This window comes from Trachypithecus francoisi, unplaced genomic scaffold, assembly GCF_009764315.1.
Source record: "Trachypithecus francoisi isolate TF-2019V2 unplaced genomic scaffold, Tfra_2.0 Lachesis_group17, whole genome shotgun sequence".
Classification (NCBI taxonomy): Eukaryota; Metazoa; Chordata; class Mammalia; order Primates; family Cercopithecidae; genus Trachypithecus; species Trachypithecus francoisi.
In genome coordinates this window covers 45,626,754-45,654,615 of record NW_022681462.1, presented here as the reverse complement: position 1 = coordinate 45,654,615, position 27,862 = coordinate 45,626,754, and the positions used below count along the sequence as shown (strand labels likewise).

The 27,862-nt window shown below is 37.5% G+C and overlaps 1 protein-coding gene and 1 long non-coding RNA gene across 3 annotated transcripts in view; one reads left to right on the top strand and one right to left on the bottom strand.

The window, feature by feature from the left end:
* Nucleotides 1-682: 682 nt before the first annotated feature.
* SLC5A7 (solute carrier family 5 member 7) lies at nt 683-27,862 on the top strand. Its single transcript, XM_033175551.1, has 9 exons — nt 683-923; nt 2,263-2,491; nt 6,227-6,340; nt 7,107-7,262; nt 11,656-11,804; nt 15,492-15,635; nt 19,627-19,780; nt 22,041-22,258; nt 24,112-27,862. Exons 2-9 carry the CDS (start codon nt 2,314-2,316, stop codon nt 24,739-24,741), a joined length of 1,743 nt encoding a protein of 580 aa, XP_033031442.1. The 5' UTR covers nt 683-923; nt 2,263-2,313; the 3' UTR covers nt 24,742-27,862.
* Nucleotides 23,629-27,862, bottom strand: part of LOC117062253 — a 37,574-nt gene continuing 33,340 nt past the window's right edge. For both annotated transcript variants that reach the window (XR_004428275.1, XR_004428276.1), the window contains exon 4: nt 23,629-23,711. This is a non-coding gene — a long non-coding RNA (uncharacterized LOC117062253). The remainder of the gene's footprint in view (nt 23,712-27,862) is intronic.

The following is a 27,862-nucleotide window of genomic DNA, read 5'->3' as shown; positions in this document are numbered from 1 at the left end:
GCTCCACCAGGAAAGCCATCTTGTCTGGCTTCTGTGACAACCTCAACGTTCATCTGCACCACTCCTAGTGTCCTTCATGGACCACTCCCAGCGTCCACTTTTCAGTGGCAGGGTTATGAACGTAAAAAGGACTTTCTAAACCTTCCTGAAATGTCTCCTTCAGGGAGCCCATCACCAGGGACGCCAGGAACAGCTTCCAACAGGGCCCAGGAGAGGCCGCTGGAAAGACCCCTTCCCTCAGAGAGACTCCTCAGGAGACAATTCCAGACTCTGACCAGGGAAGAAAAGAACTTCTCTCCACTAGGCTTCCAGCTGCTGCTGCTTCTGAAAATATAGTCCTCTGAGACCCTCCCCATTCCCAGCTTCCAACCACAGGGATGAGAAGTTCGATTGGGAATGACCCTAAGGGATCTCTGCCCAGTTTTCTGGAGGAGGAGAATGGAGTGGCAGGTACTTGCCTCGGGATGGGGATACCATGGCTGGCAGCGCGGACCAGAGCCCAGCCTGCCCCCCAGCTCCTTGGGCCCCGTTTCCTTCGCATCCCGCACACCCACCCTCCTCGCGAGGGCAGCTTCCCCAGCACACGCCCCAGCACCACTTTCCTCTGACGTCCGCCTGCTGAGCTCTGACGATCGCCCCCGCCGGCCGCCCTTATAAAGGGGACTTTTCCCAATACTCGATCGATTGCCACCTCGCCCTGCGCCGCGCGCCCTCCGCCGGCGCCCACACCTGTCAACTCTGCGCGCTCCCAGGTTCTTGGAGACGCCGGGTGAGGAGCCGCCCTGACCGCCTGGCCCCCCTCCGCACTGCACCCTTGCCCCACCCCGCACCCTCCCTTTCTTCACCCTCGCACCCACACCCCTCACGGTTCCAGGGGGCGGCGGCCCCGGGCGGAGCGCTTTCGCGTGCAGCTACCACTCCAGGTAGGAGCTTAGCGGGCATTCCTGCGCCTAGGGGCCCGCACCCTCGGAAACGCGTTGGGCACCGAGCCCGGGCGGTTTTAGAGGGGAGGGACGCGGCGTTTTTGCCTCTCGGTGGGATGCAAGGGAGGGTTTGTTGTCTGGCACAGCTGCTGTCAGGGTGCAAGAGGCTACAAAGTCTGGGCGCAGGAGATGGGTAGAAGGGGCCGAGGAAGGGCCGCAGGGGGCCGGGAGAGCATTGGGCTGCCGCGGAGAGGAACTTGCCTGCTTGGTAGCTCACAAAGGCAGAGACTACCCAGCCCGCGGGCGCTTCTTTTACCTCCTTTAAATTCCAAAGAGGCTGATTCTTTTCCCCAAAGGCTCTTCACCCACCTGCATGCACGAATATCAGAGTTTCCCCCAGAAACTTGTGTTTGACAGTTTGGGTTCAGGGAACAGCCGTGGTCACAAAGGTAAAAAATAAATGAATAAATAAAAGAGAACAAGAATTTCAGAAGGTGAAGGCTTTCGAACTTGACGTTTGTCTTCTAAGAGTCTTGATTTTAGTATCTTTGATCCTTCTGTTGTGCTTTTAGGCAATTGTGTTTAAAAAGCAACAACAACAACAACGACAACAGCAACAAAAAACCTTTTCCTGTATGTACCATTAATGGGGGGTGATGAATTGAATGAAGGATATTGGGCGAAGAAGATCAAGAGAGTGGACCCTTTAAACAAAAACATACTTAGTTGCTATAGTAACTTGAACTACAGAAACTTGTTGAAAATGTGGAGTTTGATGTGTTTTTGAAATGAATTTTTCTAAAGATTTTTTTCCAGATATTTTTATATCAGATTACTACTGAAGCCATTCTCTGAAGTTGTTTGAAAGGACAGATAAAAGAATGAATAAATTAATGGATATTTTTAAATTTTCAGAATAGTCATTTATAAAACACTTAAAGTGAATGAATAATTCTAGAAGAGTAACTTAGTTCCAAAACGCAAATACAGCCCTACTCTTTGCAAACGATTTGACAGTTACTGAGTGAAGATACACACAAGGTTAATTTTAAATTTAAAGTATGTATGAAACACACAAGGATTATGATTCCATTTGTTAAACTACATTTCCATTTTTTTTTCTGTTTCTTGCAAACTCAAAGCAATGTTAAATTGTTAAATAAAAGTAGGATAATGTAGTGGACACTTAGTGGTAACTGCCCATTTCACATGTGGTATCAGCATTGTACTCTTTCTGTGAGTGGCACAGGGTCTCTTGTGATCCAGCTGGTTTACTCCTGGCTGCCTACGTGTGCATAGTGCTTGACTGATTTATAATGCATTCCTGTATTTTCTTCAGAAGTCTTAATGAAGTAGCCAGCTGCAGAAGAATCTGGATCATTAGATAAAAATGGCTTTCCATGTGGAAGGACTGATAGCTATCATCGTGTTCTACCTTCTAATTTTGCTGGTTGGAATATGGGCTGCCTGGAGAACCAAAAACAGTGGCAGCGCAGAAGAGCGCAGTGAAGCCATCATCGTTGGTGGCCGAGATATTGGTTTATTGGTTGGTGGATTTACCATGACAGGTACGTTCAGACGCTGCCGGCTCCATGCAGTCCTCCCTTCCTTGGCATCTGTGAGTGTGCAGCGTGTGGCTTCAGAGTGACAAAGCAAATGTTGCTCTTTGTCCTGTAGGGATTCTTTATGTTCACTAGTTATATATATTTTTAAATAATTTTCTATTCATTTAAAACCTAAAAATAAATTGGTTTCAACTCAGTAGTACTTGAACAAAAATGATTTGATAATAAATCACTGGAGTGAAGAGTCATGAAACAAATCTTGGCTCTCTGGGCTGTTGAGTGGGTGGAAACAGTGAAAACAAAGAGGTGGGGGAATGGGAAGCTGTCCTAGTATTACAAGCTATGTATCTGCTAATTAATGTGATAGGCAGCATCTCAATGTGTCCAGTAATACGTGCATAGAGTTGTGACTTTGAGGTTTAAATGATAAGTGTCAATGAATACCAACTAGTGATGGTTTTTAATCTGCATAAATAAATGTGGGGGTGATAATATTTCCAATTGAGTGATTCCCTGTTTTGAAACCGAATTCTTTCATTTAATAACTAATTCCTCACAGGAAGACAATCACATGTTATGACTCCACAGCACTAATACAGAAATGTCATGAACCTTGTTATAAAAGGGAAAACCTAGGGCGTGTCCTCATAGGAATCCCCAGGCCACCATCTGTAGTCATTTGTCATTCAAACCTTCTTTATGTTAGCAGGAGCTGATATTCTTTCTTACTTTGCACCAAGGTGGTTCTGTTTAAAGGGTGATTTGTTTCTTTTATATATTCTTGGTCATTGAAAATAATTCTGAAAAACATCAACTTAAAAGTATATGTTTAATATTTAATACGGTTGCACTAACAACACATATTTCATTACAGAGTCTTAGTGGAGTTTTTAAACATTTGCAACATAGCAGGAACTCTGAGTGTTCACTGGAAAAATATCCCATGGGGAATTATATCAAGTGATGTCCAATTTCAGTCTCGAAGTGCAATTTTAAAATGATTCACCCTGTATATCAGGTAGTTTACCAAACCAGTCTGGGAAGAGGTCATCCATGTTCCGAACCCCTTGACTTTGGCCATCTGAAACCTACAGTGTTCTCTGTGAGCCATCAGTTTTATCTTTCAGACATTGACATTTTATCTTTGTTTAACTCTTCACCCACTGTACGTGGATTCATTTGGTCTTTATAACAGCACTATGATGGCACTCTGGGGTTAAGTGAAGATCCCGGGTTACAAGGTTAACAAGGACCAAGGCTGCAGCCAGAACCAAACACAGGTCTCCGGTGGCCATGCTGGTGACTGCCTCATGCTGTGCCACATGCAGCCCTGTAACTAGTTTCACTTTCTTTCTTTCAAAAGGTGCGCAGTTTGTAAACACTGTAGAAAGAATAAGAAAGCTGCTATATATCAAAATATGTTGTTTATTGAGAATAATTATAGCCCTCTATTATTCTCATTTAATATTCTGTTCAATATGGTCATAAAAATAATATTTTATAATTTGCTTTTACCATTTAGAAGGGTTTTTTCCAACCTAATAAGCTATTAAAAGATACAGAAATATTTGAATGATGCTATTTTTTATAAAGGGCCATGGTCTTCCTCAGTTTGTAAAACTTTTTTTAATTTCTCAGAACTCAAAATAACCTTGGTCAATATCATAATTCATTTAAAATCTGAACCATACTACCTAACCTTGTCAGATTGATTGACTTGAATATATTTTATAAAGAATAGAGATTTAAAAAAATGTTGATTCTTTTAAAAGTGAGTATAGTTTAAGAGTTTGTGTTCTCACTCATGGATCTGACACAAAATATACAAACATGGAGAACAAATGCTGTTACAGAAGAGACTAAATTCATTTAAAAAGGGGACTTTTAAATCTTAGTAAGTAGTCAAGCCCTCACTTCTATATCACAATAGTTGCAATGATTCAGGCACTAATCTTTTTGGACAAGGGACAGTAAACTTACACAATGACAAATGATCACTAATGAGTTTTGTACTTGTAAGACCATCAGACCATTTACTTTATGCAGTGAAGCATTGACGCGTTAGCAATTCCAGTTACCTAGTAGAAAGATAAAGTCTCAAGTTTTCTGCCTGTAAGAATTTATTTCTTCAGGTCATGGTCACACACATAGTGAAAAAAAAAAAGCCATTTAAAAAATTTCTGCAGGGCTTAGAATAAGAAAACAAATAATGCCATTTGTTATTTGTTAACACTGGGTGTAAAAGCTACTGCAAAGGTGGGAGTGATTGCTAAATATGTATTTGGCTCCAGGATTTTGTATATAAACTTTTCATTTAAATGTACTTACAATTCCTATGTAGGAAAATCTTTTTATGTCAACCCTAAGACTCCCTCTTCTTTGCTTTGTATTAGATTAAAAGCCAGATAAATGTTGGCACAAACACAATAGAAACACATCCTAGGTAGTTTTGTATAGATATTATTTCATTTACCTACATTCTAACTGTGAGATTTTGGAAAATTCATCAGAGTTAAATTTTATTCCTGATGGGATGATGCAGCCTATAATTCAGCCTCATATCTGAGAAATTTTTATTACCAACCTGTGGCCATCATAACTTTACACAAATTCTGCATAAGGATTGTTTTGAATATTTCAACCATAATGTAACCTCCAAAAGGTATAAACGGCAAAGTTTAGTGTTCTCTTCAACATTCGTTTTTCAGCAAGGATTCAATATTATACTGTTTCCTCAGAGAAAATGGTACTAGTATTACATTGTCTATTCGGAGAAAAATATTAATCTGTAGCTCATGCTTGGCTCAAACCAGTCAAGTCAAAACTTATTTTCTTTGGTTCTTTGACCTCCTTCCCTCAGCTATTATGCTACAGAAATTTTATTTATCTGAATAAGGCATTTTTCATTACTTATTGTCAAATAGTAAATACCTTACTAAAAGATCCATATTAAAATATAGAATTGCAAGTATGTACACAGTTTACATTTTACATTCTTCTGAGTGCTAGGTAGTCTAGGCCTTAAGGTAACATTTAAACTCACTTTGGATACCTTGTAGTAGAAGTGTCATCTCGATCCTCTCTTCACTCCTAATAATGTAAGGTAGTAAGTGCAACTTAGTGGTGATGGAGATAAGATCTGCAAGCTCCGATATCCACAGAGTGTTCAAGACAGACTCTATTTCTATTAGTGAGAAGCACATTTCCACATACGTACACCTACCTACATACATGCATGTGTTCACACATACATGTACACACACACACCACTCCCTGAGGACAGTATAAAAACATCAATACAATTAAAATGGAAGGACCTTGAAATAAAGAAATTTTACCCCATGACCTCAGACTATATTGTATCTAATATCATGAAAATATTGCTGACTCAGTGCATTTAGAAAACATCTAGGACAGCACTATCCAATAGAAATATAATGTAAGCCGTAAACACAATGTTGAATTTTCTACAAACCTCTAAAAACAAAAAGAAATAGGTAAATTTATGTTAATAATATAACTTATGTAAGTTCATTCAACATGTTTTCATTTCAACATGTGATCAATGAAAGAAAAAACATTTGAAATCTGGTGTATATTTTATATTCCTAGAACAACTCAATCCAGGCTAGTCACATTTCAGGTGCTCAGTAACCTCCAGTAGCCACTGGTTTGGCAGGCAGGTGTAGATGTAACAGGTAAGACAGTATCACTCCCTCACTTTTCATTCTGTTTCAGCTACCTGGGTCGGAGGAGGGTATATCAATGGCACAGCTGAAGCAGTTTATGTACCAGGTTATGGCCTAGCTTGGGCTCAGGCACCAATTGGATATTCTCTTAGTCTGATTTTAGGTAAGTGAAAGTGCAAATCTCAGTGACTCACTCAGTAAAGCATACAGAACAAGAGTGTAATAACAAGTGGAATAACAAGTCAAACACTGTAAATAACCATTGTAAAAAAAAAGTTCCTTGAGATCTTTAAGGAGCCGTTACCAGAAATTGGTAAGTAGCAGAACACTAATGCTTAGATTATTTGATCTCTTGGTTATGGAATATATTTTTAAAATCCTTTGATCCTGTGGCTATCAGCACAGTGAATTTCTTAACGTAATCATGTTTTATTTCTTTCAAAACAAGTATGGATATATCATTAAAAATGAATCAACTTGAAATGTACCTGTATTTCTTTTAGCAAGTCAAATGAATAAGAGGTCAAAAGTATTATATAACAGAAGGTACCTCATTTTTTGGGCACTCAGAAGGCTTTTATTGAATCTGTGCTTATTCAAAACCTCTAAATGCTCTGTTGAGTGATAGCTATGCATTGAGGCATTTAAGTGAGGCAATGTGCTGGTTCATGTTTTTCAATTCACATGCCTCAATGAGATCCACTTGTCTTTGGACACATACAATGGTAAGTGTACTAAATAATTTACATTAGATTGCGAAACCTAATATTTTAGAATAGGTTAGTACTGTGTGCACATTATATTTCAGACTGGTTCCTCAATCCATACAGGTGTTCTGAAAAATGCATTTCCCTTGAGAAATGGCAGCATGTAAAAGACTATTATATTACATTTTTTTATTTCCTCCTAAACACTTGCTTAATTTTTAGGTGGCCTGTTCTTTGCAAAACCTATGCGTTCAAAGGGGTATGTGACCATGTTAGACCCGTTTCAGCAAATCTATGGAAAACGCATGGGCGGACTCCTGTTTATACCTGCACTGATGGGAGAAATGTTCTGGGCTGCAGCAATTTTCTCTGCTTTAGGTAAGACCCAACTAAGTTGTTCTAGCTGCATCTCCGCAGTTAACTAAACATCAATCAGATACACAACCTTACTTTCTTCAGCCTTGGCTTCTGAAGACATTTTTATTAAAACCATATACTGAACTGTATTTATATTCATAAAAGCTTAATGGAAATTTTATGTTTATTTGCAATATGGTGGCAGAGGTTAAATAAAACCTCAACTACACTTTTTATACTTGAATTGCCTCTTTAGACCAATAATCATGAATTATTATGATCAATTTGCTTTTATGAGTCATATATGATTTTGAACAAAGTATAATGAATTAAGCATAGCTAAAAAGTGCAGTTTATTAAAAGAAATGTTTAAAACAAGAATTCATGAGCCAGGGGTTAGTGAGAATACTAACATATGTTTTTGATGTTGAATAAATTTAAATAAATGACTTGTATCTTAATTTCTTCCAATAAGTGTTCTTTCTGCAAACTGAGAACTTTTTATCTCCCATTGTTTTCCCTCTAATAACTGCTATGTTAATTGGCATAAACACAAATATAAAACTTAGATAGTTTAGATAACTCCCAAGACAAGAGCGTTGCATGTTATTCTAAAAGCACTAATATTTTTAGAGATGTTGGCTTTTTAAATAAAATATCTAATTCAAAAATATATAAAACGAAGTCAGTTCCAGCAGTAGATAACATTCCTGGAGAAGTGAGATATCACTAACCCTCTGCTGATAGAATAGGTAAATAATGTAAGTCACACGGCAAAACTACAAACTTGAAATATTTCAATAAATTGATATTATGAAGCTCAATGTTATGGTTTAGTAGTGGAAGAAAATAAGTATGGTAGAGTGTAACAAGAATTTTCCCTTCAGTTTAAATGTCTTCTCAATAACTTCTATGAGAAAGTTTGCCCATGCCTTAGCATCTCCTCAGCTCCAATCTACCCTTAGAGACACAGGCTTAGATGTACCACATGGGGCCAGTTGAGAATGTTGGACCTGACTGAGGCTGTTGAGGAAGCTGGGAGATGGAAGCTCCCCATAAAGGCGCGCACTGCCCCGCCTTCAGCACATCCAATTTCATCCTGCAGGTTAGTCAGGATTTTTTTGATTCCCAACTAGAAAACAGAGTGACTGCTGCGGAAAGAAGAGTATTTGATCGTTATAAAATACAGTAAGAACTAGGTGGAAAATGCTGCACTTCCCTGGTGCTGGATAATAATACTCCACACCCACTGCTGCTCTTGTGTTCTAATGATATTACGTGTAAAACTACACCTCGCTTTCCACCTGACTCTCATTAGCTGAGTTGCAATGGGGGCTTATCTGCCATTGTTTCCGACACCAAAAAATTTTAATTTTAAGAACAAATTACCTGCTGAGGTATCAAAAAAGGAGTGGGCTGAGTATATAACAAAATACAAAATGCTCACTCATTGAATAAAGATCAACTTATATAATAGAGTCCTGAAAAAGAATAGAATTATTAAGCTAATATTTCTAAAGTATTTTGGAAATATATAGTAACGAAACTGTGAACTTTGTTATAATTAGTTTTGTATATATGTGTGTCTGTGTTTGTGCCTGTATTACAATATACAGTCAGGTAAAGGATGTAGATGCATTCTGAGAGATGCATCAGTAGGCAGTTTTGATGTTGTGTGAACATAGAGTGTACTTACACAAACCCAGCTGGTAGTGCCTGCTACACACACAGGCTATATGGTATAGCCTATTGCTCTTAGGCTACAAACCTGTGCAACATGTTACTGCACTGAATACTATAGGCAATTAAAATGCAATAGCTACAACATCACTAAGCAATAGGACTCTTTCAGCTTCATTATGATTTTATGAGAATTTGTGTATTTGTGGTTCATCATTGATGGTAACATTATTATATAATACATGATTACATATATAAAATATGTTACTGTCTGTATCTTTCTAACCACTCACATGCACACATGTATCAAACAACATATGTAAAAACATTGCTGCAATTGCTTGAACTCTTTGGGGGAGAGAGAGAGAGTGCGTGAGTGTGTGTGTGTGTGTGAAGTTACTTACTGGGTGCTATGTACATTATTTGGGTAATGAAAGCACTGAAAGTCTAAACTTCACCACTATGTAGTATACCCGGGTAACATCATTGCAACTGTAATCTTTAAATTTACACAAATAAAAAGTAATAGTTGGACCTAATTAAAATTTAGCGTTTATTGCAAATAATTTGATCTATTCAAGAATATGTAAGATCTATTACCACCTTAGTGTGAATGTGTATACTTCACCATTAAAACATAGGAGAATCTTAAACTATTTTCTTGGTAGAAATTGACATCTTACAACTTTTTAAAGAAATGTGTATTTATACTCCTAACAGCTCAAGTTCAGTGGATTTTCATAATTTTGCGGTATATTTATTTTATAGCTTCATGAGTAGACTAATATTTAGTAGCATACCTCAAAGTATCACTTTGTTTTACTTACTGCAATTGATTTAATTATTCAGAAAATATTTTAGAGAAATTTTTATCTAATTTTAATAGTGATAATGGAGAGGTGATTGACGTCTCTAATATCTCTGAGTTACAGTTAAGTGACAGCATCTACTAGGACCCCAAATCTTTGAGATTTTAGTCAGGTAATCTTTATTTTATAATTGAACTTTTCATAATTCATGGTATATAGCTTAGAAGTGTTATTAAAGTGGAGAACTACACACACACAAAAAGAACAACAAAGAGTTGCAAGTTTCGATTCGAAGTAAATGATCTCAGGAAAAAAATTACTTTTCAAATATCTATGAAACAACTCAGTCAATTATCTAAAGTCACTCATCTATACTTGATCTCTCTTCCTTGTCTTCATTCTCCAACTTCTTACTAGATTTTTCTTTTTAATGGATCTTTACTCTGGAAAATAATTTTATTTTATCACCATAGCAAAAGCATTGAAAAATATTTTGTACTGATATTTTGGATCAACACATCTTATATTGAGATAATGTAGTTTCATCTCCAGTGAGTTGTATATACTACTAGCATGCCGACTGAGGAATGGGGGTAGTGTGTAAGACAACTCAGCTGGCTGCAACTGATGATACATAAAACCACAGATCCATTTCATGTATACATTTAAAAATGTGACATGTAAACTGTATAGTTTTGAGAACAATAGGGAAAGGGCTAGTAAAACAACAAGTGAATTATGAACTGTCAGTCCAAGAACCACAGTGGCCCAAACTTGTCATACCTCAATACGTTCAGTGGAAATATAAGGACCAACAAACACAATAAACAATGTTATAAGGAGAAACATAAATTTGATTCCTAAGAGAAGTTTAAAATTTTGATGATGAAAATTACTTTAAAAAGTATGATATTCAAATCTTAGGCTCTTCAGTATATTGGTATCCTAGGAGCAGGACTGGTATATTCTACCAATTAAATAAAATAAGAGTGATCTGTCACAAATTAAAGAGGGAGAGAGTGATTAATAACATTCACCAATTTGATAATTTGTTCCTACAAATTTTTCTCAATTCTCTGCTGCCTTAACCATTTGTTAGCTATCAAAAGCTAGCAGGGGGCAGAGTAAATGCAAAATAGCAAATGAATGTTAATTGTAAAATGTGGAAATGGATGATCATGTTTCTCAGAAAGCCTCGTGTTTTTCATAGATGTGACTAATGTATTTCGTATACAGTTATGTGCCATGTAATGACATTTTGGTCAATGATGGACTGCATATATGACAGTGGTCCCATAAGATTATAATACCATATTTTTACTGTTACTTTCTCTATGTTTAGATATGATGTTTAGATATTCAAATAATTACCATCATGTTACAGTTGCCTACAGTGTTCAGTACAGTAACAAGCTGTACGAATTTGTAGCCTAGGATCTATAGGCCATACCATGCAGCCTAGGTGTGTAGTAGGTTACACCATCAAGATTTGTGAGTATACATTGTGAAGTTGCACAACAATGAAATCACCTAACGACACGTTTCTCAGAGCCCATCCTTATTGTTAAGCAACACATGGCTATATTTGATTGAGTCAGAGTTCCAGATAGTGAAATTATTTTGAGTTCTCGTAATTAAATTTCTCAGTAATTCAGGGTCTTCCATAAGCATACCACGGATCTGTGTGTCCTCCACATAAATAAGTTAGCAAACCACTCATTTCAGAAAGCAAAAGTGTGTGTCTCACTGAATTTATTAAGATATACAAATTTCGATAGAAAAATTAACTTTAGGTGTTATCATCCACTACATTTCATATGACAGAGAGACAAATGTTGTTTATCACTGAGCTTTCACTGTGTCCTTATACAAAGAGCAGAATCTGTCTGGGCACCTTGACCACAGCACTCTCTTGTTTGTTTCAGGAGCCACCATCAGTGTGATCATCGACGTGGATGTGAATGTTTCTGTCATCATCTCTGCACTCGTTGCCACTCTGTACACCCTGGTGGGAGGGCTCTATTCTGTGGCCTACACCGATGTCGTTCAGCTCTTTTGCATTTTTGTGGGGCTGGTAAGTGGGAGCACCCAAGATTCTCCTCCTTTTTTCTGTAAAAGACAATGTATTTCATACTAACTCATTAAAAATTAGTAGAAATCTTATTTTCCCTCATGTGTAATACACACTAAATCACATATTATATGAAATTTCAAATTTCTCCATAAATTAATTAGATGAAAAACTAGTCATTTTGATAAAATTTGACAGAAAATTGTGCTCTACGTTGAATTGTTAGAAAGGTCTAGGTCTTCCTTTCCTTCATGCCTAGATTTGATGGAAACTTATGCATGATCTCCTTTGAGTATTTAAGACAATCCATTTTCCTCGGCAGAGATAACAAAATTCAAACCTTAGTGGCAACCTGTACAAGTCTCCTTTTATGTTCGTTGGTGAATTCTAAGAATGCTCATAAGATATAGAAATGATCCCACTGGAAAACTGTGGATTTCAAATATTAATCATCACTATTTGTGGTCTAAAAACAGAGACAATTCATAATTATATAAGGCACCAGAAAGATTTATTATCTATTGTTTTTATTATAATTATGAGACATGAGTATTATTAGCACTATATTAAAAACACTTGTGTGTGTCTGAACACATTTTAGTCAATGTTGAAGAAATGTGAACAGTACAGTTATGCATATAATATTCAATACCTAAGATGTAGCAAAAGAAGTATAAAAACTGGTGTGTCCATGCTGGGCTAGGGTTATCATAGGTTCACATACATTATCTCATCCTACACATATATTATCCCAGTTGTAGATTCTGTAGCGGCAGTGCCCTCCTGCAAAGCCCACGGACAGAGCAAGCTAACACTAGAGATCATGATTCATTTTCCCAAGGATGGTTAAGTACTCTTGATTCTCCTCATCTTTATTTATTTATCTTACAATGTAAAGCATTTCATTATATTTTACTTTTGACACTAGACTCTTAGAAATCAAAAATGAAGAAGTAATCTCATGCTCTTCTCTCCTTTTCATAAACGTTCCAGCATCTCTAATAATGTCCTAGAGGAAAAATTTAAAAAAACGGACTACAATTAGATGTACAGTTTAACTATGAATTTACATGTGCCAGCAAAGATTATAATATTTTCTCTTTTTCTCCTTAGACATTTTGCATTTCATGGAATTTCATCCATTCATATTGTAATCGAATATGAGAATATTTAATTTGCTCAAGGACTCCCACTATTTGTAGTTAGATTACCAAAATTAAGTGGACTGTATTGAAATTCTGATTTTTCCTTAGCATCAACGTAAACTTCCAGAAATAAAATAGGGAACATAGAAATAAATCCCTCTTCAGAATGTCAGGAGCCCGGTTGGTTTGGCAATGACAACTCTCATAACTGATGTACTAGGTATTCTAAGAAACACAACCCAAGGGAATGAACCTATTATTGATGATACATGTGATTTCCTATTGCTTTGTATGAGACTAGAACTTAAAACCCATGGGTGCATAAATCAAGTATACAAGTGTAAAGATGACAGTGCAAAGATGTTAGAATATTTTTTCTGCCACAAAATGTAGCCAAATTGATAAGGAATGAAGTTTTGTTGGTTACTAGTTAAGGCCCTATTGAATTGGCCGAATAAAAGACTAAATAATGTTGCTTTCCAAACTTTAATTACTGTATGAGCATACATAATTAATCAACTTACCCCTTAAACCGTCTTTTTTCAAATTCTCTAGTATTATTGATTTTATCATCACCCCCGGAGCGCCAAAACTGTAAACTTGAGGTTTTTCTGTTCATTTTCCCTCTCCCTGACCTCTCTCTCCGACCTCTCTCTCCTTCTGGTAATGTAAGGGTTGTTGACTCGCTCTTCATAATCCTTTTTAGTACTGGCATTTCTTCATTCCCAATGTCACTGCTGTACTTCAGGCCTTCATCTAGGTGGAACTGAAATCACCTGTCACTGTCCCTGACTCTTCCTTTTTGCTAAACTCACTATTCATGTCTATGTTATTAAACTTCAGAATAAATTCCACTGAAATCTTTTTAAGACTTAAAAGATTTTTTTCTAGCTTCCAGTTGCCTGCAAAAACAAAATACAAATCCTGTAACTTGCAGTGTGGGTTTTCTCCACACATCCATCTTTATCTCTCCCATTTCCCCAAACTACTCCCATGCCAGCAAAACCTGTCACCAACAGATGTGGGTGAACACACATACACACACACAAACACACACCATATATTCTTCTATTCTTTGCCTTGCTCCATCTAAACATCTCTTCCTTCAATTCTTTATTATTCTACCTGTTATTAGCGGGCCCATCTTTGAAGGCTTATATGTCACCCATATATTTCTCAATCACATATTTTCTTATTACTTTAATGAATGGATATCTTTCCCTTAATGAATGGATATCTTTCCTTAATTCACAGAAAACATAAAAGAGTGTGTGTGTGTGTATACACACACATATATATACACACACACTTGCACTTCAAGAGGTGTGTGTATATATATGTGTGTGTATATACACACACACTCTTTTATATGGATATATATTTCAAATATAATTTTTAAAATATTTTATTTTATTTTATTTATTATTATTATTTGTAGAGACCAGGTCTCACCATATATCCCAGGTTGATCTTGAACTCCTGGACTCAAGCAGTCCTCCCACACTGGCCACCCAAAGTGCTAGGATTATAGGCATGAGCCATTGTATCTGACCATCTTTTTTTTCTTTTTTGAGACAGGGTCTGGCTCTGTCACCCAGGCTGGAGTGCAGTGGCTCAGTTACCACTTACTACAGGCTCTGCCTGTCAGGCTCATGCAATCCTCCCACTTCAGCCTCCCAAGTAGCTGGGACTACAGGTGTACACCACCACATCCGGCTGATTTTTGTATTTTTTGTAGAGATGGAGTTTCACCAGGTTGCCCAGTCTAGTCTAGAACTCTTGAGCTCAAGCAATCTACCCACCTTAGGCCTCCCAAAGTGCTGGGATTACAGGCCTGAGCCACAGTGCCTGGCACCCATTTATATTTTTTGAAATACATTTTTTTTTTTAAATTTAGATGGAGTCTTGCTCTGTTGCCCAGGCTGGAGTGCAATGTCCAATCTCGGCTCACTGCAACCTCTGCCTCCAAGTTTCAAGCAATTCTCCTGCCACAGCCTCCTGAGCAGCTGAGAAATACAATTTTTTATTAGAACTCAAGTTTGTGTTATCCAACATTTAACAGAAGAGGAAAACAAAAACAATCCACATCTCTCCCCTCCTCCCACCACCCACAAACAAGGGGATATATATCTCAATAGCTACCTATCTATGTACATATGTGTGTGTGTGTGTGTATGGATAGACAGACACAGACAGACAGAGACAGATAGATGATAGATAGGCAGGGAGATAGATACATAGATAGATAGATTGATTGACAGATATTTCAAATCTAATGTTTTCTTCCTAGAGATTTTGTGTTACTGCTGCTATAGTTTGTATGACATGGTATAATCAAGCATAGAAATAGTCAAAGTGCTATTTTAATTTATCTAAATCAGTATTTTATGGTGCCCAACGGAAAACAGAGAACATGATTTCCGGTCCTTCTCTGTCTGAACTGGAGGAACTACTGAGCTGTGGAGTGTGTGAGGTGTATAAATCTTGCATATATCAGACAGTTGAAAATCATGGCCTAGGGCTCCAGTGTCACTTTCTGTTGCAGTGGATCAGCGTCCCCTTTGCATTGTCACATCCTGCAGTCACAGACATCGGGTTCACTGCTGTGCATGCCAAATACCAAAAGCCGTGGCTGGGAACTGTTGACTCATCTGAAGTCTACTCTTGGCTTGATAGTTTTCTGTTGTTGGTAAGTACTGCCTTTACCTGAGGAATGTGATCTAATTGTTCCTAAAATCAAATTTATTTTCATGATTTTCATATTCATAGTAAAAAAATGTGCTTGCGGGCTCATGGCCATTTCTGAACTGGGGACTCTCTACTGGGAGGGTGGAGCCAGGGCCGGACTGTCATGGCTGACAGTGTCAGGGTGGAGAACAAATGAGGCCCTAAGGGGACAACGTGAGGTGTTCTGTGTGGTGTGTCCTCATTTCCGTTGTGATGTAAGTCAAGGAATAACATGCCCTACCCCTAGAACTTTCCCCAACCTGAAGGCAAAACCTCGTAAAAGCTTTATTTTGTGTTTTGAATTAAGGCATAAAACCCAACTTGTGGAATAAGTCTCTCATTCACTCTTGAATTACAGAGTAAGAGAATGACTAGTGCTACAGGCCCTAAGTGAGGCGGGTTGGAAAAGTACGTGTCACTCAGGAAAGATGCCAACAGAGAGGCCCTCAGGAGCCAGAGGAAGCTTGAAAACAGGCAGAACTTTGGGGCAAAGGTGCAGGCACTTTGAGGAGAACATGGAAGAGATAATGGCCAACACCACTGAGGCAAGAGGGAACAACCAGAAGAACTGACCAGATTTTATGACTGTGCTAATTAGAGGAGTTAGGCCTGAAAATAACACACTGTATTTGATTTCAACGTAAGAAATCGATTATGGTGGAGTGTGGTGGCTCAGCCCGGTAATCTCAGCCCTTTGGGGGTCTGAGGTGGAAGGCTCATTTTGAGGCCAGGAGTTTGAGAACAGCCTGGACAACATAACAGGGCTCCATCTCTACAAAAATAATCTTTTTTAAAAAAGAAATAGATGACTTTTTCTATTAAACTTAAAGGTAAATTGGTTATTTTTGTTTTCTCTGTAGAAGGTTGGCAGTATTGTACGACTTTGTGAGCATGGCACGTGGCTGAATTTCAGCATTATCTCAGCATTCAAAGTGATTGTGTCTTTTCCAGTAAAAATGTTTCTAGTAAGGGGCAGGAAAATATGGGGAAAATATATATTTCCAGTAGTGCACTGGAGGGCTTCTTTGCCTAAGGATTGTTGAGAAATCTGTTGGCTCTCATTTTTCTGGAATGGCTTAAAATTATGAACTGGAGTAAGAGTAAATATGTATATGTAACTATACCTGCATAGTAGATGTGCTTATGGTTATATCATAGAGATGACGAGACTTAGAACAGTTAAGCAATTTGTCAATAATCACACCATTGTCTGAGTTAGAGACTGATATACAATATTAAGAACTCAAAGTCCTTTCCCCTACACCACGCTTTAGTCTTCAGACTATTCATCTTTAAAATAAGACATTGTATAAAGTGATTGCTAACTTTCTTCCAGCTCTGCAAAATTATATGACTTAGTTGTATTCATGATTCAAATTGTAAGACAAGTTAAAATAGTACATGTTGAAAAATGAATAAACTATAGAAATCAGCCTTGAAATGCTGCATCAATGGTCTTGATCTTCCAGTTGTCTCTCCTACATCCCCTACATGAAGATGACTTGTCAAGTCCTGCTAATGATACTGTCAATGTATCTCCCAGTCACACTTGGAACCTGCCCACTGTCCCCATGTTTGCTCTCTATTAGGTAGACTGCATTCCTTACCTGGTCTAGTATGATAACCCCCACTAGTCTCCCTGATGGCAGCCTGCCCACCTGTTACTCCCCTATGCCCACTTTCCATATTGCTAACTACTTTAGTCAGTTTGGGCTGTTGTTACAATTTACCATAGACTGGGTGATGTATAAACAGAAGAATATAATTTTTATAATTCTGGAGGCTGGAAATCTGAGACCAGGGTACCAGCACGATTAGGTTCTAAAGATGGCAGTATTCCAGGTTGCAAACTGTCCACTTCTTGTTGTGCCCTCACATGGTCGAAAGAGGGTGAGCGAGCTCTCTGGCCTCTTCTTAAAAGGGTCCTAATCCCATAATGAGGGCTCCACCCTCAAGACCTGATTATCCCCCAAAGGCTCCACCTCTAAATATCATTACATTGGGATTAGAGTTTCAACGTATGAATTTTAGGAGGACAAACATTCAGTCCATTGCATTATGAGAGCTTCTGTTTGTAGATGAAGTCAGGCTTTACCCTACTTAAAAATTTCTGATGACCTAAATGTCCAGAGTGATGAATATGTAATTTATGATGTATCGATCCATTCAAGTCATTGACATGCAAGATGTTAATGATATATTGATAAAAACAGGTCACAAAATGAAAGGAAAAGGTTTTGGAAGAATATAGACTTGAGGAATGGGGTTATGAATTTTAGAATTTTTCCCTTTAATTACTTTTGAACATATATGGCTTTTATAAGAAGGAGACTGTTATGGTATCTATGTAACAGACACTCTGCTTAGCTCAGGTGAGACCATGATAAGACAGACGTGCCCAGAACCCAGAGCCCAGTGAGACAGACAGGCAGTTAATGAAACCTCAATACATTGTGCTATGGCAAGCTCATTTATCAATTCATTCATTCGTTCATGTGACCAATATTTATGGAATATTGACTTTATGCCAGGAAGAGAAGTAACAGTAATCTAGCCAAAAATATGTTTCCAGCTTCTCCTGCAACCACTCCCTCACTCACTGACCTCTCATCATACCAAATACCCAGTGGTCTCAGCTGCCTGGTTGCTGTCGTTATTTTCTTTTTTCCTATTAGTTTCTCTCTCAGGTACTCTCTTCTCCCTCCATCTCCACCTCTGGAAATGCTCTCAAAGCCTATGGACAATCTGCACTTCATTTCTGCACGTTTTCCTGTTAACATGCAGCTACCCTTTCTCTCTTTTTACCACCTCTTTCTCATCGCAAATAATGGTTTATCATTTTAATTCCCATACGGACCTTTTTATATCATGCAACAAATTGCATTATAGTGTAAACATTTTTGATTGTATATGCTCAATAAGAAATTTAAGCACATTCCAATTGAGATATGTATATCTATCAGTTGCTTATGTATTCTGTACTAATGTATGATGTAAATCATTTAATAAAAGCAACCATCCAATATTTAGGTACAAAGTAAAATGAATATACATAGAAGTATTTTATTTGATGCCGGCTGTATTGCCTTGAGCACTCTGCAATGCTCACTTTGGAAAACACCACATACATTGACTCTCCCAGTAGAAAGTAAGTTCCAGGGAAAGAACCATATCTTATTCATGTTTGTGCTTTTACAGCCATTAAATTGCCTGGTGCATGATTGGAGTGTATAAATATTTTTGGGTTGCACTGATTCAGGTTAAATGTCATACTTTCAAAATCTTAATTATTTTTTGAGAATATTTTATGATGGTTGGAACCACCAGATGATAACAAATTGAAGGCCCCCAGGGTAGTTTAAATGCAGTTCAAAATAGGTAAATAAATGAAAAGAAATAATTGCTCTATGTAATTATAGAGAAAAAGAACTTCAGGAAATTCTGCATGATTGAAAGTTGATGATACATAGTCTTAGTTCAGTTGGATGACAAAGCATCATAAACGGAGTGGCTTATAAACAACACAGGTTTATTTTTCAGTTTTTCACATGGTTGGGAAGTCCGAGATCAAGGCGCCGGCAGATTCACTGCCTGGTGAGGATTCGCATCCTCATAGAAGGCACCTTCTTGCTGCCTCCTCACATGGTGGAAGGAAAAAAACTCATTTGGCTCTCTTTTATAAGGAATCCACCCTCATGGGTTAATCATCTCCCAAAGTTGCCAACTTGATCAAAATTTACCATCACCTTGATGATCAAAATGTCATTGTATGAATTTAGAGGGAACGTAGACGTCAGATCATAGCAAACATAATGATACTAACTGATGTTTGTGACTACATACTTCTAAGTTCTACTTATGACTATTAAATGTGATTGCAATAAATCTCTTTTTAAAAAATAGAATAGATGTTTGCCTCTAGTTCACTCTCCATCCTCGTGTTTCCCACACAGATGCTGGGTGGAATCCCATGGCAAGCGTACTTCCAGAGGGTTCTCTCTTCATCCTCAGCCACCTATGCTCAAGTGCTGTCCTTCCTGGCAGCTTTCGGGTGCCTGGTAATGGCTGTCCCAGCCATACTCATTGGGGCCATTGGAGCATCAACAGGTAAATCTCTTGTAGCTTCACCACATGTGCCAGTTAGTTTACAATACCCATCCAGACACCCTTCTGTCCCATTTCCCTCTTACCTCCACATGGTGAATTCTTTCTCATCACATTTATGTTTATAAATTTGTTATAGCATTTAGTAAATTGTGTTATAGTTCAGCGGTCTCCAATTTTTTGTTTTTATTTTATTTTATTTATTTATTTATTTATTTTTAGTAGAGACGGGGTTTCATCACGTTGGTCAGGCTGGTCTCAAACTCCTGACCTCAAGTGATCCACCTGCCTCGGCCTCCCAAAGTGCTGGGATTACAAGTGCGAGCTGCTGCACCCAGCCTCCAATTTTTTTGATTGCTCACTCCAGTACGAAACACTGGCGAGCACACCCTCCTCCCAGTTTTGGTATATTTATCGATTGTTTATATGCAGTCCTGTCAGCAGTGTATCTCAACCAAGGTGCCTGCTGACATCAGCTGGGGAATGGTGGGGGGATCTTTTAAAAATACAGTTATCTGGCCTACTTCACAGGAATTTTATTTTAATAACTGAAGATAGAGACAAGCACTAGTGTTCTTTTAAAACCCCTAGGTGAGTTGAGAGCCAGAGTTGAGAGTCACAGGGTTAGAGAAGTTTACCTGTCATCCTCATGACCTCCCTAAAGATCACTTTGAACTTGAGATTTCTGCTTCACATCTTTATTAGATTTTAGTTAGGAGTTTTCTTTCTTGAAGAAAGCAACGAATAAGTGTTTAGGTCAAGACGAACTAAGAAACAAAGTCACTTAGAGAATAACTTACTGAAAAACAGTTTTGAAAAAAGAGTATTATGAAATGTTTATCTCCCTGTTAGTTTCTATGTGGAACATGTTCGAAAGCTCACCTTTAATTTAATTAAATATATTAATTACTCCTGACCATTACGTTCCTGTGTGGTAACTTTTAAGAGCACTCAATGAAAATACATCATGTTAATTCAAATTTGAAGGCATCTTCTAGGTAGAGGTAATAAAATAGATTAAAGTTCACCTTTTGCCCTGTTGTATTTTGTAAAGGTGATCCAGGGTGATATTCCTATGGCAACTTTGACTTTCAGTTACTAGAGTCTTTTATTGGATTGTTTAACTTTTAGGAGAGCAGTCCTGGTTCATAGTGTAATTCTCCATTCCAGTTGTTCGTCCAGGAGACAAACACTCAAAAGATGTAAAGATGACTGACAAAGGTGGTAGGTAGTGTTTGTCTTTGAAAAAAGTTAGTATTTCTCTCACAAGCAGAAAACATATATGAACATGTGTGTGTGTGTGTGTGTGTGTTTATTGTAGGAACACAGGCTAACAGAAACAGCATTAAGCCTATTTTTTCTTGGATTAGATACACATTCTTGTTTGTTATTTCTGTTATTGTAACATCTCAGTTAAGGCCACAAAGTTGCCTGCATGTAAGCAGGTTTTGGAGACAATTGTAGTAGAAAATGAGGGAAGAAAAAAATGGTAGGATCCAAAAAGAACAATTCTTATTTGGTCCAATGATCATGATATTAAAGAAGTTCAGCAAATAAAAAGCCAACTATGCTAATGTACATTTAAGGATTCCATAGTGTTTCAACACATGCTACAACTAACCAGTAAAGAAGTTATGTATTCAAAGATAAATCTGTGTTTCAAGTCTTCTTACCCTACCACAACCAAAACTTCCTGAAAATTTCAGCCACATGACTATACTTTTTATTCAATAAAAGGGACTGTTCCTAATCTATTGAAATTCTATGCAAGGTGGAAATAGTTGAAAATTAATGCTGAGGCAGCTTCAAAACCAAGTTTATGTACAGAGAGATGAAGGCTGAGAATAGGCCTACTATTGTCTTTTTTCATTTACATATGAATAACTGAGCCTTAAAGAAGAAACAGTGAGTGTCCCGCCACATTTCCAAGTGGTCGAAGGAATACTCTAGAATTATGTTTATAAGCATTTGTTTTCTATGATTCTATGCAATATAACACCATCACTGCAGGAAGGAAATATGTATCTTACTACCAGTGTCTGTGCAGGCATTGTGAATAACCCTCATTGTAACCAATACCCTTTAGAAGTCAGGAGATATAAGACATTTCCACTTGACCAGCACATGGACTTCACACCTAAGCAGATTAATGTACATGATTCTGAGTGTATTTCAAAACAACCTAGTAAATAGGATGACCCCAGATGGATAAAGAACATTTGGCTCTTTGGTTGTTGTGATGGTTGTTGATTCTGTTCAACAGACTGGAACCAGACTGCATATGGGCTTCCAGATCCCAAGACTACAGAAGAAGCAGACATGATTCTACCAATTGTTCTGCAGTATCTCTGCCCTGTGTATATTTCTTTCTTTGGTCTTGGTGCAGTTTCTGCTGCTGTTATGTCATCAGCAGACTCTTCCATCTTGTCAGCAAGTTCCATGTTTGCGCGGAACATCTACCAGCTTTCCTTCAGACAAAATGTAAGAACAGTTTCCTTCAACCTGTCGTTTACTAGCATTGCTCTTACTGCTGCTGATGTTGTATTTGTTGTATATACTTTATTATATATTTATTAATATTCTCCATTAAATCTGACTGTACTTTGATTAAGCATATGAGATTAAATAGCAAATTATACCTATGCTGAATGGATGCTATCAATACATGTTATTATTCATGTCAATACTAAAGGGAACAAATCAATATAATTATTTCCCAAGAGGTACAGTCACAGGGCTATCATTTAACCTTCTTGTCTTTCTGATGAAAGAGTAATGAAACTTAAACTATCTACCAAAACAGTTAGTATAATTAAATTCTCTACGACAATGGAGAATCTTGGTGGAAACAGGGCATGGTAAGTTGTTTGACACGTATTTTTGTAACTTCTGAACTGTTTTATACTTGCACTCCATAGTCCACCTTTGCTAGAAGTTATCCTCTCAGTTTGATTTTCTTTATTGAATCAAAGTGGCTCCAAAATAGCATGCTTCTTGCTTGATTAAAGCTTTGCCTCTCTGTAGGTTTTAGTTAACAAAACAATCCCAATGTTTTTGCTTTTGCCTTGTTTTGATTTTATTTGATTTTTGTAAAATTTAACCAAAGGAATGCCTTGGACAAGGCCTTTTCTTCTTTGTATTTAAATTTTCTTTATGTTCTGGGGTATCTGTGCAAAATGTGCAGATTTGTTTCATAAATATACGTCTGCCATGTGGTTTGCTGCACCTATTGACCCATCCTCTTAAGTTCCTTCCTTGCACCACCCCCCTCCACCCCCGAACAGGCCCTGGTGTGTGATGTTCCCTCCCTGTGTCCATGTGTTTTCATTGTTCAACTCCCACTTATGAGTGAGAACATGCAGTGCTTGGTTTTCTGTTCCTGTGCTAGTTTGCTGAGGATGATGGCTTCCACCTTCATCCATGTCCCTGCAAAGGCGTGATCTTATTCCTTTTTATGGTCACATAGTATTCCATGGTGTACATATGCCACATTTTCTTTATGCAGTCTATCACTGAGGGGCATTTGGGTTGGTTCCATGACTTTGCTATTGTAAATAGTGCTGCAATAAACATACCTGTGCATGTCTTTTTTTTCTTTTTTTTTTTGAGACAGAGTCTCGCTCTGTCGCCCAGACTGGAGTGCAGTGATTCCATCTCGGCTCACTGCAAGCTCCGCCTCCTGGATTCACGCCATTCTCCTGCCTCAGCCTCCCGAGTAGCTGGGACTACAGGCGCCCGCCATCACGCCCGGCTAATGTTTTGTATTTTTTAGTAGAGACGCGGTTTCACCGTGTTAGCCAGGATGGTCTTGCTCTCCTGACCTCGTAATCAGCTCGCCTCATCCTCCCCAAGTGCTGGGATTACAGGCGTGAGCCACGGCGCCCGTCCACATGTGTCTTTTCAAGAGCGCCAGAAGGTGGTTAGCTTTAAGGATCTACAAAGAGATAAAGTAGAGATGGCCCATGATCTGTCAGTGCCACATAAGAACTGTCCCCAAATGTGTAAAGTGAGGAAATCCTCCCTTGCTTTATTATACCTCTCTGACACCACGTTAGCTCATCCTGCTTTTCTCCCTATGCATTCAGGAAAAGGCCTAGGTGGCCTATGTGTCATGCATCTGGTACACAGAAACCCCTCCCAAAGGTCCACCCAGGAAGTCACCTTAATTGTTTGCTTTGGGTACTGCAGCTGTATTGAGTTTTCCCATAGATTGAGCCATTTGAACCAGGGGAATTCTTTAGACCAGTTTTGAAGCAAAAAATGTATCTCATTCTTGACCTACATGAGTCAAGACACTGTGCAAAAAAAGCTGACACTGTGGCAATTTCTTACAGGCTTCGGACAAAGAAATCGTCTGGGTCATGCGAATCACAGTATTTGTGTTTGGAGCATCTGCAACAGCCATGGCCTTGCTGACGAAGACTGTGTATGGGCTCTGGTACCTCAGTTCTGACCTTGTTTACATCGTCATCTTCCCCCAGCTGCTTTGTGTACTCTTTGTTAAGGGAACCAACACCTATGGGGCTGTGGCAGGTTATGTTTCTGGCCTCTTCCTGAGAATAACTGGAGGGGAGCCATACCTCTATCTGCAGCCCTTGATCTTCTACCCTGGCTATTACCCTGATGATAATGGTATATACAATCAGAAATTCCCATTTAAAACACTTGCCATGGTTACTTCATTCTTAACCAACATTTGCATCTCCTATCTTGCCAAATATCTATTTGAAAGTGGAAACTTGCCACCTAAATTAGATGTATTTGATGCTGTTGTTGCAAGACACAGTGAAGAAAACATGGACAAGACAATTCTTGTCAAAAATGAAAATATTAAATTAGATGAACTTGCACTTGTGAAGCCGCGACAGAGCATGACCCTCAGCTCAACTTTCACCAATAAAGAGGCCTTCCTTGATGTTGATTCCAGTCCAGAAGGGTCTGGGACTGAAGATAATTTACAGTGACCCCATCTAAATAAAATACTGCTTTAGCAAACAGAACACTATAATAGGGTAGTTTTGGAGAGATGATTTGCAGCATACAAAAATATATTTAAAATATAAACAATGTTCAGGCAGGTAAAAATTCATATAAAGTGCAGTTGCACAAATACAAGCCAAGCTAGAAGGAAGCACCTATGAAAGCAACAACTTTCTTTCTCATCCATAGTAATATTGATTTTGATGCTAGATAGTTTTGCTAGGTATAAAAAATAAAGTTCCACTGAGAGAACAAAGGGCCAAATAGAGCATTTATATTTGCTACGAAAAAGGGAGGTAGATGTGAAAGAGACTAAAAAAAAAGGAAATTGGATAGTTTTGATACAAACTTTGTTTGCTAATGCACTGATGAGTCTACTTTCATTATAGCACTGAAGCTATGAGAATAACTTCAGTCACTCCCTTGAATGGTGCAATGAATTAACCAGCTGATTTTTCTTAGTGTGATGATTAACTCCTTCTTTCATGTTCTGAGCTATAACATTTGCTGAATGTGCAATTTGTTATTCTTTTATTAATGGCATGTAATATGAGCATGGGCAAAGCAAACACACAAAAAATTATATACTGGCATTTATTTATGTGCAAGGTGATAGGAAAATAGAATCCATCTTTGTAGAAGAGCACTGGGTTAATTTGTGTGTTTCCATAGCTACTGTATGCATAAACAAGAGTACCTGAAGGATTATTAAGCAACCTTAAAGCAATAAGTTAATTAAGCAGAAAGTAATAGGAGGAACAGTACATTTTTATCTTTATCTCAAGTATATGAAGTTTTGCTCCATGATAAAATAAATATATCTAAATTAATATGTAAGTTAATATTGGAAGTGAAATTGGGCCTTATGTAAGGAGAGGTAGCTACGCAGCATCAGTTATGGTTAACGAGAGGCACACTGCTAAATTTACATATATTTCATTGAATGATTATTATGGGAAGCCCTCACAACACCTCATGATAGTAGTAAAATGAGAAAAAAACAAACTACTAATTTTTAGATATTCATTAATAGGAAAGATTTAGTGTTAAGGGATCTACTCTTTGGCACTTTTTCACATAAGCCAGTCTTAGAGACTAGACAAATTACTACTACAAAAAGTACATAGTGAATTTTAAAATGTAGAAGAAAGCAGAAAATAAAATAAGTCCTAAAGTGAAGAAGCCATCAATTTTAACATTTGATGGCTAGATAACATTCATGAGATTGGTCATTAAATACTGTTTTGCTCCTTTTCTGCTGTTACACATACACACTCATACGTGTGTGTGAGTGTGTGTGTAATGATTTGTGTCCATTTCAAGTGTTTTCACACCAGTCACACATTATAGAAATAACTACAGCCATGTCTACAAAAGCAGAGTGAAGTGATGAGCTGAAAAGTGATCAGGGACCCTGATCCCATAAAGAAAGTCGGTCTGAATTGTTGAAATTAAAGCACTTTTTTTTTTTTTCAAAAATACTTCTTTTTTGCAAATCATGAACAAAATGAAGTTAACTTAGTGTTTAACATTAAGAATAAAAGTTGTATCTTGACCCTAGAATTCCTTTTATAAGGTTTAATTGTAATTGTCTCAAAGCATCAGATAATACATCTTTATCATTAAACATGAATTTAATGTTTAGGATAATTTTTAAAATTAAATAATTTTATATGCATCATATTTTCAGTGCTTTATCAAAATTTGATGGTGAATATTACATTGCCTTCAAAATCTTCACTGAATATCATATATCTAAATGAAAAGAGAATTACTTTTCTTCATCTATTTTCTCAGAATCTATTCAGTACCCTATGGAGTACATGGAAGGAGTATATTTTTGGAGCCAGTAAGTATGGGAGTCCATGATTCTCAGGTATTGATTGAAAAAAGAGAAAGGGGCAAGAAATTCATTAAAGAAAAAACCACAGATATTAACACATTTGACACATAAAAGTAATTAATTGCTGGAGACTACAATTCCTGGCAAGCACCATTATTCCAGATGCACCATGCTCCCCAGCGTGCTACCTGAATGGTGGCTTTTATCCATCTTGTCACCCTGAGCATCTGTCTCAACCTGCTGAGGCACAGGCTTTCACCATGTGCATCAGGAAACACCTCACTCATACTGTCATATAATGCAACAGGGAGGCATCGTCTCTTTACAGGTCTCTTTACATTGTACCATTCCATTAGGCAACAATTGTCCCAACAACCACACTTAAATTCAGTGGGGAAAAAAGGGTTGACATTAAAAATTTCTTCCATGTAATTCAATTTCTCACAATAGACGAAAACAGGGGGAAAATGTTTGCCCTGTTCAAAATGCTAAAACTAGATAACTTAAATAATTTAAGCCAATAAATAATATTATATTGTATTTAACCCATTATTCCTCACCTACCCTCAAAGTAGGTATATAGAAGATTAGTTTGTTATTAATCCGCAAATGTGCTAAATGTTAGCAAGATGATTTTTAAATACAAAATGGTTTAAAATCGCAAGGAAGGAAACAATGGTCACAAGGTCTTGTCTTAAGCACATTTGTGCATAAATTTCCACCCAATTTCCAAGACAATTGTATCACAAAGCTGTGAAATGTGCAAGAGTATGCTTTTTACCCATCATTTGCTTTGTTTTGACAGAATGAGTAATGCAGACATTTATGTGTTCTTCCAGCTTCAATCAGTAGACCTGATTTTCAACATCTGCCCTCAAATGAAAATAAAATACACAAAACATTTAGACACTGGCTATATTAACCTTGGAAGGCAATACCTGTGGATTAAACATTAGAAGAAAACATGTATTTTATTTTCATACTTTTGATATGATTGTAACATATTTCTCGAGTAATTTAAATGCTTTTTTTCCCACACATATTCAAATCAGCAAGCCTGTAGCTGCGCTGCAATATCAACAACTAGTTGTTTCAAACACTCAGCATCAAAATACAACTTCATTGCTACACTTACAAGGAATGAATTTTATGTGAATATGAAATGAGTATAAGCTTAAAATAAGTGAATCTAATATAATGGCTATTCCTCTTTTTACTTAAAAATAATAAATTAACATTATATTTTAAACATAAATTATGAT

Bases quoted from the DNA above. Each gene is read 5' to 3' on its own strand.
- SLC5A7 (XM_033175551.1), top strand. From the start codon at position 2,314: ATGGCTTTCCATGTGGAAGGACTGATAGCTATCATCGTGTTCTACCTT. The intron at 7,263-11,655 runs GTAAGACCCAAC...TGTTTGTTTCAG, and splicing joins AGCAATTTTCTCTGCTTTAG to GAGCCACCATCAGTGTGATC. The intron at 19,781-22,040 runs GTAAATCTCTTG...TCTGTTCAACAG, and splicing joins GGCCATTGGAGCATCAACAG to ACTGGAACCAGACTGCATAT.